General features: G+C 39.2%; 1 protein-coding gene across 1 annotated transcript in view; it reads left to right on the top strand.

Moving 5' to 3' along the window:
- Positions 1-2044: 2044 nt before the first annotated feature.
- LOC108246748 (acetyl-coenzyme A synthetase 2-like, mitochondrial) overlaps positions 2045-11511 on the top strand; it is a 17216-nt gene continuing 7749 nt past the window's right edge. The window contains exons 1-5 of the mRNA XM_017434439.3: positions 2045-2254; positions 3272-3364; positions 6281-6393; positions 10242-10368; positions 10439-10566. Of these exons, the coding sequence (XP_017289928.2) occupies positions 2077-2254; positions 3272-3364; positions 6281-6393; positions 10242-10368; positions 10439-10566 (639 nt within the window). The 5' untranslated portion in view covers positions 2045-2076. The remainder of the gene's footprint in view (positions 2255-3271; positions 3365-6280; positions 6394-10241; positions 10369-10438; positions 10567-11511) is intronic.

Genomic DNA, 11511 nt, shown 5'->3' with positions numbered 1-11511 from the left:
CCCCCCACACACACACACACACCTCTCATTTTATTGTAGTTCAGCTGCAGTGAGTTTATAACAGCACAGCCTTTATCCACCGACAACACTCCAGCAATCATTTGTATTGTTGGACACTATAAAAATGAAATTTAAAACCCTTAGTAGTTCTTTCTATGAGTTTTATTTCCAGTTAAAAGATATTTAACTTAATAAGCTGCAACGCTTTTCAGTTCCAGGTTTTCACACTTTGTAACATCCAACACCTAAAGGAGTTCTGAAGATGACGAGACAGAGAGATGAAGAGTTTCAGGTCTTCTTTTATCTTAAGGTGTCCAACAGGACAGGGTCAGGACTGCAAGCAGACCAGTCCAGAATCCTTCCCCTCTTCATCTTAAGTTTTTGTGACATGGTTTTAGATTACAAAACCTTGATCCAACCCCAAAACCATCACAGAATACTGATCCTGCCCAGAACATCAACAAGCCCTGATCCAAGCCTAGAGCCATCAAAGAACCAGGATCCAAGCCTATACTATTTTAGATCCAGGCTTTTGGACTTGTTGCCAAAAACAGCCTGAATGGTCCTTTTCCATCCATCCATTCATTTTCTTTACCCGCTTCTCCATTCTGGGTTATGGGGAGCTGATGCCTATCCCCAGCAGTCACTGTGCGAGAGGCGAGGGACACTCTGGAAAGGTCGCAAGTCCACATATAGACAAACGAGAGAAACAACCATTTACACTCTCACTCACACCTAGGGACAATTTTAGAGTCATCAATTAACCTAACATGCATGTTTTTGGTCTGTGGGAGTGGTCCTTTTCCTCTTTGGTCCATTTCTTCCAACAAAGTTCTGGAATCCTGATTCATCTAATCCAGGTTTCTTTTGTGTAAAAGTCAGACTCAGATAGAACCCAGAGGAGTCAGCAATGCCTCTGGACCGGGTTAGTCTAAAGTTTGAAGTGACATTTGTGTATATAACTCAGTACTGTAGAACCTGACAAAGGTTTCCCAAAGTGATACCTGGTCCATATGGTTCAGCTGTCCATGTAGTTCTGTGGATCAGTGTCGTTTTATCGGCTGTTGGTGTGGCTCTCTTGGTTCATGTGGTTCTATCAGCTGTAATTGTAGTTCTTTAATTGTTTCATGATGTTCTGCTCTGTAGAGGAGACATCTGAACGTCTTTTTTGAGGACACTTACCAATAATTTTATTTATTCTGACACATTTGGTGTGTCATCTTTGGTCCTCAGAGACTCAAACTGAACTGGAAATAGATTTTACATACTGATTTTATTTTATTATAAGCTCTTGTTGCTCCTGCCACAATTTCATTTTTAATATGTTGCAGCCTGAATTGAATGAATATGAACAAACGAAGCTAAAGAGACAAAACATAAAATATCTGACTTTTATATAGTCTGACAGGACACAGAAACACAAATCAAAGAAAATAGCATTATTTTTTTCTAATTTGATGTTCCAATTTTAAAAAACTTTTTATAAAATTTATATGTAAATAAATATATAATGCACAGCATCAGCATGAGTCAGATTATGTTTGTTGGTGCTAATCATTTGTTCTGGTGATGGTTCTGCTGCTTTAGCGTGGTTCTAAAGCTCCACTTAGAATCCATTTTGTCCTCTCAGGTGGGTCTCACCTGAGGCAGGAAGCTGTTGGGTTATCAGAAGAAGAGCTGTCAGATTCGCTGTCTGTTCATCAATCAGTTACTCATTAATGTAGTTAAGTTTATCATCTGCAGTTGTAGAGATGAAGGCATTTATCTCAACAACATTGTTTGTTCTTTGTGTCCTCTGAGCTCTGATTGGTCCAAATGGTTCCGACCTATCACCCCTTCCACAACAGCTGATGTCACCTGTTATCTCTTTTGGACCTAGCCTTGACCTGCTTGGTTTTGGATTCTAGGAGTAGAAGGTGTGGAGTTTAAAAAGTCATGTCAAAAGGGGGAAAAATGTTTTTTTAATCATCAGTTTTACTTCTAAAGCTAAAATGCTCCATTATGTTTGGTTCTTTCAAATATTCTGGATCTGTTACTAGCTTCAGCTCAAGTCTGAACTTCTGAAACAGTTAGATCATGTGCAGCATGGTCCTTCTTATATTGTGTTGTTGTTCAGGCAGGTACTGGGAGATGGTTGAACGCCTGAAGATAAACCAGTTCTATGGAGCTCCAACGGCTCTGCGTTTGCTGCTAAAATATGACGAGAGCTGGGTGAAGAAGTACGACCGCTCATCTCTGAGGATGCTCGGATCAGGTGGGACACAAGCACCAAACTTGTGATATCATAAACAACAAACCATGTAGCAGATCCTTGGTCCGTGGCTTTAAACACTAAATTAAGACTGAACGATAATCAAATCAGCAGGGTGTCATCAGTGTACATGAATCCACTTTTCATTTGCTTCATGGCTATACCAAACACAGAAGTTAACAAAGATTTATTGATTTCACCACTAAAACAGCGTCAGAGTACAACAACACAACTCAGTGAACATCAAATCGAGATAACTTTAGTTATACCAGGAGGGTGCCATCAGCATACATGAATCTATATGTCATTGGTTTCATAGTTCCAATAAACACACAAAAATATGTTTTTTTTATTTCGCCACTAAAAAGTAAAATAAATGTTATATTTACCAGTTTTTAATAAGGTCTTTGTGGTGGTTGTCAAGTTTAAAGATACTGGAAAAAGATATTCTGAGCAATAAAAGTTTTTCTGTTTGAGGTGGCACTGATGTCAGCCCGCATGAAGAGAGAAAAAGAACCCTTTGTAACTTCAGGTTAATTTCACCCAAAGGCCACAGGAGGGTTAAAGGAGACAGAGCTGCTACAGAAACCCAAATATCCACATCAGAAACATGTAAAAATAGAAAAAATTCTCTTACAACAACAGTTGAAAATAATGAATCATGTGTCTTTAGATGCTGATGAAAAACCAGAGGACCTCAGGAGTTCAAAAGTAACTTTCAAAATTTTGAACTAAAACCTTGAACAAAAACCACCATTATCATCATCATCATTGAATATTAGAAAAATACAATGTGTTAACAAGTCTATATTATTTTTTTTTTCTATTTAGTTTATTTAGTTTGAGGGGTCTGGATCTGGTTTTAGTTATGCAGCATTTTCTTACAGATCTCCAACAGAGACTGTTCCAGACCATCACAATGGTGTTTTCTTTTCCTTTGTGTTTGACACATGACTTCATGTTTAGGTGAGGATCACTTTGTATCACAGAATTGTTTTATTTTTATTTTTGTCTTTATAGTGGGGGAGCCAATAAACCACGAGGCATGGCACTGGTTCCACAGCGTAGTCGGTGAGGGGCGGTGCCCACTGGTGGACACCTGGTGGCAAACAGGTGAGACACACCAACATGTGACCTTTATGACTTTATAAAATCATTGTAAGAAAGAACTTACATATTACAAGAAAAATGAAAAATTGAAGTGGTGATAACACATTTAAAGATCAAATAACCACTGAGAATCTGAGTTTTTATCATAGTTTTATATTTATTTTTCTTCTTTGTTTCTGTTTGGTATATAAAGTTTAGGACTAGTTCTTTTAGGTTTAGGTTTTTAGATTTATTGAACAAGTTTGATTTCCAGTATTGCTTCACATATGCAAGAGCAAACAAGCATGCAGATGCAGCAAGCATCATCATCATCATCATCATCAGTCTCAAAGAACAAATACATTTTTGTTAGGCTTTGATATTAACAACAGGAAAAGCATTGGAAATTTAAACACAAGAATATATCTTAAAAAATAAGTCTACATTTCCATATGAGGATTTTCAGTTCTACATCAATCATAAACCTAAATAATATTAAATATTTTTACATTGTTTTGCTTCAACACAAGCAAAAAAATTCCTTAACACTACACTGAACAAAAATTTAAACACAACCCTTTTTTTGCTCCCATTTTTCATGAGCTGAACTCAAAGATCAAACTTTTTCTATGTACACAAAAAGCCTTTTTCGTTCAAGTATTGTTCACAAATTTGTGTAAATCCGTGTTAGTGAGCACTTCTCCCTTACCAAGATAATCCATCCACCTCACAGGTGTGGCATATCAAGATGCTGATTAGACAGCATAAATATTGCACAGGTGTGCCTTAGGCTGGCCACAAAAAGGCTTCTTTAAAATAAGCAGCTTACTTTTACTGTATTGGGGGGAATCTCTTATCAAAGGCTCGCTCTCCCACATGCCTCCAAAATGCAGAGCTGCAGTGAGGTTAAACAGGAAACTGGTCTTCTGGAGAGCAAGCTGTCTGTAAAGTGTCTGGCATGTTGTAAGTTTTCCTTCTGCTCCTTTAAAACTAGTGCCTTGGTCCGACCACAGCTCAGCAAGGGTTCCTCTTCTGGCAATGAATCACCTCATGGCCATCAGGAATACATCTGCATCCAGGCTGTTTAGGAGATCCAGGTGTGCTGCCCTGGTTGTCAAGCACTTGAAGATACATCCACAGTGTTTTTCTTGTTGTCTTGCCATTTTCACAAACATGGACACAAAACAATCAAGGCGTCTTAGACGTCTACCCAATCTTACGAGATCTGTAGGATGAGGGTCCTTGAGACAACCGATTTGGCTTTTTAAGATCTTCTAGAGTCTTTCCCCTTGTCAGATCATCTGATGGATTACTTGCAGAGTCTACATGTTGCCAGGTGCAGTCTTCAATCAACTCCTGTATCTCAGCTTCTCTTCTCCCATAAAGTATTTAAAGCAGCAGGATTGAGAACTTAAGCAAGTTAGAACAGTTGTTGAGTTCACCATAGAACAGTACAATCTACAACCAAGGTAAGGTTCTTCTTCAGGAACTTTCCTTGCCAGTTGTGCTACCACAAGAGCCCCACAGAGGGATGGAGAGAGCACAATTTGGGGGTGCTTTGGCGTGAGCAAGAATAAAGGTGAGATGTACCTGACTCACCACTCCATACACTTGCTTCAAACTGCAAATATGTGTACTTTTCTAGTGGTTACCCCCAAGGCCATGGCTCAAAGAGTTTGAAGGGAAGCTTACGTCATCCCAATCATGCTGCTTGTCCCACAGCTGCCTGAGGATGAAACCCAGAGGAGTCTACTATGTGGCTAAGACGTAATAAATATTCCTGATGGTTGGCACATCATTGAGCACATGCCTGTGTTTGTGACCTATGTAGTCTGTAGTCATGCTTAACATGAGAAGGGGGAAAAAACTAACTTGACATCTGCATCACCTAATACAAGTAAGATTTAGAAAAAACAACAAAGAAGACATAAGTCCAAGCCTTTAATACAGTTTTAGTGGGTTCAGTTAGAGACACTTCACCTGTTATTTTTTTAAAGTTGAGATGACACTGACTGGACATTTGTTCTGCAGATAATTTAACATAAACTAAATTAAAAAAAAACCCACCTCAGACAAACTTTAATTTTAGTTTCATTCTTCTCTGTGGTGATCAAAAAGAACCAGAGACACAAAAACTTCACTCAGTAACATCTTTTCACACCTCTATGAGCATGAAGCTTTTGTTGGGGTTTAGCTCTTCGAGGTTTGTTAAATCCTCCGTGGGGATCCAGGTTTTTGGGGTCTCTATGGACAGTTTGTCTCTATTTGAGGTTCTGATTCTTGATCCGACTGTAAGTCTGTCTGATTCTCTCTTTACTGAAGATTAAACCCTAATTTGACCGATTAGCAGCAGAACATCTGTAGCTCTGTAGAAAATGAATTAAGATCAAATCCTGCACACACTTAACCCCCCCAAACCCCACAGGACGAGGCGAGGAGGATCACTGAGACTCTGACCTAATTCCTCGACAATCACGACACGGAGAGTTGTTGTTTCTAAACTCTCTGCCAGCTGCTTCCAACTCTGGAAACCAGAAAATCTCCAAGAAATTTAACAAATAAAGAGAACTGGAGCTGAGAGCTGGGAGGACCTCTAGTGGCAGAAAGATTTAAACTCATTCCAGTTTTACCTTATTTATCTATAAACTTGTTTCATTATAAACTGGTCAAATGTTCAGCTCATTTAACATTAAACTTGTTCAACTACTCATTTAGCTTTATTTTGATTATCTGATTTAACTATAAACACATTATCTTTTAGCTTGTTTAACTATAAACTAATTTAACTTTCAATTTGTTAATCTTTAAACTTACTAAATGTTAAACACCTTAAACTATCAACTCATTTAACATCAAACTCATTAATCTTTAAACTTGGTAAGTCATAATCTTGTTTAAATTTTTAACTTTAAACTTGTTAAACTTGTTGTTTTCCTTCAGAGACCGGAGGAATCTGCATCGCCCCCAGACCTGCTGAGGACTGGGCCCCCATCGTTCCCTCCATGGCCATGAGACCGTTCTACGGGATCCAGCCCACCATCATTGGAGACCAGGTGACCCTCAATGCTGAACCCCAAACCTTTCACACATGAACTGAAGCTCTGATTCTGGTCCTTCTGGTTATGGTCTGGAACATCCCACAGATTCCAGCTGTCACTCAAATATCAATTAGACAATTTGATAGCATAATCCAGCTGGACTGTGGTTGGATGGGTTCTGTAGGAAACAAATCTAGAACATCAGTCCAAATATTGAGTCCAGGTTGGAGGAACAGAACCAAACCTGGGGCCTCATGTATGAAAGAGTGGGCAGCTTGCATACTGAAAGTTGGCATATGGACTGTTGAGAAACCACGTATTTAGTATTTATTCCTTTCAGAGGAATCTCACCTTACCACTTTGTTTCTCTCACCGGAACTTTGATGTTGCAGAAAAGACGGACGCACAAACTGAGTTCCAGACCAGAGGTTTGGTTACCAATCATACATTTTTTTAAGCATTCAGCTGAATGGAGACAGACAACTCACCAAGCCCGGAGAACCCGCCACACATGCCAAAATCATGAGTTGTGTCTCTGAGGTGATTCCCCTTTCACCTTTTTATACTATAAACCGCGCCCAAGACCAGGGTTTCTGCACACAAACAGCTACAGCAGCTTGTTTTTCTGTCTCAAGGACGGCTACCTAATTTCACTTGCCCATGTCATGATGTCCTGGAGCCTTCGGTCTCCCTCACCCCACTTACACATCTTTTCTTTTGTGATATCTGAGAAACTGATGTTCATTAGTGTTTATTGGTTATTAAATAAAAATCCTACAGATATAAAACATCTGTCCAGAAGCAGGGAAGGAAGCCTGTGGTTTTATCAACTGGTCCTGCTTCAGGACTCACTATCACTCCTTAATGACAGGTCATGACCCAAATCGAGAAAAATTTTCAACCTGTCAAATTTATTGAATGAAAAGATGGTGCTGTTTGAACCTGAGAGAGTGGAATAGAATAGCACAAAATGCCAACACATAAAAAATGTTTGATGATAAATTAAAACAACCAGCAAGTGGCGATGACAGAGAGGGAAATAGTCCCTTTTACATTCAGTTAACTACATTTTAATAAAACCCTAAACTCTTCAGTTCAGTAACTTCAATTGTAACTCTAAAATATGGAGCTTTAGCTGAGTACACACCACTAAATATATAACAATGTCATTAAAATTACTCAGTCACAGATGTGTCTCAGTGGTTAGAGCAGTCATCTTCCAATGAGAGAGTTGGAGGTTTGATTCCACCAGCATGCTACACGTTGAAGTGTCCCTGGGCAAGACACTGAACCTTTCATGTGTCCCCCATCTGTGTAGGAATGTGATCTAAAGTGCTGATTACACTCTATAGATAGATATTCAGATTAGCTTTGCAGAGTGCTGTATTAATGTGTGTGTGAATGGGTAAATGAGGGCACAGATTGTGTTGTAGAGTGCTTTGAGTGGCCTGGTTGGCTAGAAAGGTAACATACACCGCCTGGCCAAAAAAGTCACCACGTGGATTTAACTAAGCAAATAAGTACGAGCCTCCGATTGCATAATTACTGCATGAGTGATTATGTTTCAGCTGGCAACAAGTTATTTAACCCCAACTGATGCAATGAGTTGCTTCACTTTTCTTAAACAACCATGTCAAAAGACACATCCCGTGGTCGTGGAAAAGATGTCAGTCTGTTTGAGAAGGGTCAAATTACTGGCATGTATCAAGCAGAGAAAAGATCTAAGGAGATTGCAGAAACTACTAAAATTGGGTTAAGAACTGTCCAATGCATTATTATTATGTGGCCAGTAAAAAATCCTGAATTATCGTGATCGACGATCACTTAAACATTTGGTGAAATCAAATCAAAGACAAACAACAGTAGAACTCCAGGTTACGTTTTATAGTGAAAGTCAGAACATTTCCACATGCACAATGCGAAGGGAACTCAAGGGATTGGGACTGAACAGCTGTGTAGCCTTAAGAAAACCACTAATCAGTGAGGCTAACCGGAAAAACGGCTTCAATTTGCTAGGGAGCATAAAGATTGGACTCTGGAGCAATGGAAGAAGATCATGTGGTCTGATGAATCCAGATTTACCCTGTTCCAGAGTGATGGGCATTTTCACACATGGATTGGCCATCACAGAGTCCAGACCTTAACCCTACTGAGAATCTTTGGGATGTACTAGAGAAGGCTTTGTGCAGTAGTCAGACTCGACCATCATCAATGCAAGATCTTGGTGAAAAATGAATGCAACACTGGATGGAAATAAATCTTGTAACATTGCAGAAGCTTTTCGAAACAATGCCACAGCGAATGCGTGCCATAATCAAAGCTAAAGGCGGTCCAACGAAATATTTGAGTGTGTAACCTTTTTTTTTTGGTGGCAACTTTTTGGGGGGCCAGGCAGTGTGTTATGTTGTATGAGGCTAAATGTGGTTCAGTTTCATTGTTTGAGTTTGAACCATAAATACTCAAACTCATGAGAAACTATTGTGTTCAAATACCCTTTGAGTTTAGAATACCAAATGGAGACATATTTCAGTGTATTTAAGAGAGTTTCAGTACTTAGTAGTTTGATACAGTCAACTGAAAACATTTGCGTGGTGCCCATGTCTCACAGCAGGTCAAAAGTGTATTTGCACACATTTTCAGACAATGCTTGTTTTGATACATCCCAATGTGTCCATGGAACATGGCGCATGTAACCTCTTGGTGAGGCCCCAGATGATGAGAACCTGTTGTTTCTGTCGTTCTTTGTCTTCTTTAGTGTTTTTGTGTCTTTATTTTTTTTGTTTCTGTTAGTTTGTTTTTAAGTGGTTGTTTTGTCTTGTTGGGAGGTTTTGTGCCTCAGTTTGTATCTTGTAGATCAGTGTTTCTTTTCTTTTTGTGGTTTAGTGGTTCTTCACAGTCTTTGAGGATGTTTAGTGCCTGTTGTTTAATGACAGTCATTACAGCAGGGTTTTATTGGTATTCTCTCTCCACTTCACACTGGTATCTGGACCCTTTGAGCCCCTGGTTCAGGTCTCATGGGCCAATACTTTCAGTACAAAAAGACTCCAGGGCATACTCGAATAGCCAACTGATTCCTTGGAGGACTGATAAGAGACCTCTGGTCCAATCCGCTTTGATCAATCAGAGCGTCTCATTGAGCCCATGTGATCTTCCAGCCTTCTATGACATCGTTCCATCTCTTTAATCTTCCCATTAAAGCAGCACTCGAAGCATCTGTTTGCTTTCATTACCAGATTTCTCTCTCCAGATTAATTATCCATTCTCTCTCTTGCAGATGTTGGTCTGTGGGACTTCAAGGGTTTCTGCCATTAGATTAGATTAGGATCCTCAGAAGAGGTCGAGGTCACTTTCACTTGAATCCTCTCAACAGTACTGATGAACAAGCACTCATTCATTCATTTGTACCACTTAGCACTCGCTGGGAAATTACTACGCTGACATCAGGAGTTTCCTGCTGTTTAGGTCTGATCTGGGTTTATTAAAGGGAACACGAGTTCAGATAAGACTTTAATTTGTCACTGATCATTCAGTTCTCAGAAACCATGAGAAAAAGCAGTAATCTGTGTTGTACAATTTAGGTAAAAAGAAAGTTCTGAGTTTTATTTAACATGGCAGCAGGACTTGGGTTTGTAAAGTTTCTTCTGACTGAACCACAAGACTTCTTGGACAAAATAAGACCAAAGTCCAGATGTTTACCCACAATGCACAGCAGCAAACACAACATATCAGCACAAATTCCTCATAGCAGCTGTCAGCATAGTGGTGGAAGGTGTGGGCTTATTATCTAGTCCTCAGTTGATGGGTAATACTGTACCAGGTTGTGTAGCTGTCTGTGGGGTCTGACTCCTGTCCTCTTGTTTCAGGGAGAAGTTCTGAGCGGTACTTCTGTCAGTGGAGCTCTGTGCATCAGTCAGCCGTGGCCTGGGATGGCACGCAGCATCTACGGCGACCACCAGAGATTCATCGACTCTTACTTCACACCGTATCCTGGTCAGTAAACCTCCACAAACACCAGATGACGCTGCAACACCCAGCCTGTAAGCTCACTGTTCCTCTACAGGTTATTATTTTACTGGAGACGGTGCCTTCCGCTCAGAGGACGGATTCTACCAGATAACCGGGCGGATGGACGATGTCATCAATGTCAGCGGTCACCGCCTCGGTACGGCGGAGATCGAGGACACTCTGGTGAGACGTCACAAATGCAAACAGAATGTTCTGAATATGATCAGCTTTAGTTGCAGGTGAAAATTAGCTATGGTAAAGGGAAGAACAGGATCTCTGAAAACAGAGAAGAGATGATTTATCTGTTACCATAAAACAAGAGATGGTCTGAAACAAGAGTAAAAATCTGAATTGCAATAGGACGTAAGATAATTCAGGAATCTGCGGGAGATAAAAGATGATCATAAAAGAAACAACCGATCTGACCTGAGATTACAGGAAACACCTTTAACGAGCTGCAGATACGAGCTAACACATCTGTCACAGGAAAATAGTAACACTGAGGTAAAAGTCCAAAGTCCAAAAACACTTTAACATTGTGTTCTTACAAAAAGGATATCAGTTTTTAAAGCTTAAAAACACTAAAACCTGATCGGATCAAAGTGAAAAATCACAGATGAAGATAAAGACAAATGAATAAAAGGCTGAGGGAAATGAAATAATAAAAATAAATAACATTTGCTTAAATAATAAAAGCATCACCTCAAAACAATTATTGTTGCATTTACTTTAGAAAAAGAATAAAGAATGAAAGTAACAATAAATGTGAAAATAAATTAGATTTTTTATATCATTTCTAGTAGGGATGCACCGATATGAAAATTTGGGCCAATATCGATATCCGATATTAATATTGTTGTTATGGCTGATAACCAATATTTACCGATATTACACCCATGCACAAAAACACTTGCATTTCTGGAACGATCAAATTTTGCACAGACTGAAAATTATGCAAATTCAATTTTTTTTAATGCTTTATTTTTCAAAAAGTGTAACTTTCAAATAAGATTGCATAGCTAACATAAAAAACAAGTAACCAGGAGTGTTACTTTTTATCATTTCAATTTGTAACAAGTGTGTACAACTTAACTCCCTAAACTGACAAAACTCTTAGGAGTAAGTTTG

The sequence above is a fragment of the Kryptolebias marmoratus genome, linkage group LG22, assembly GCF_001649575.2.
Source record: "Kryptolebias marmoratus isolate JLee-2015 linkage group LG22, ASM164957v2, whole genome shotgun sequence".
Classification (NCBI taxonomy): Eukaryota; Metazoa; Chordata; class Actinopteri; order Cyprinodontiformes; family Rivulidae; genus Kryptolebias; species Kryptolebias marmoratus.
The sequence above is the reverse complement of the archived record's forward strand: the minus strand, read 5'-3'. Positions and strand labels throughout refer to the sequence as shown.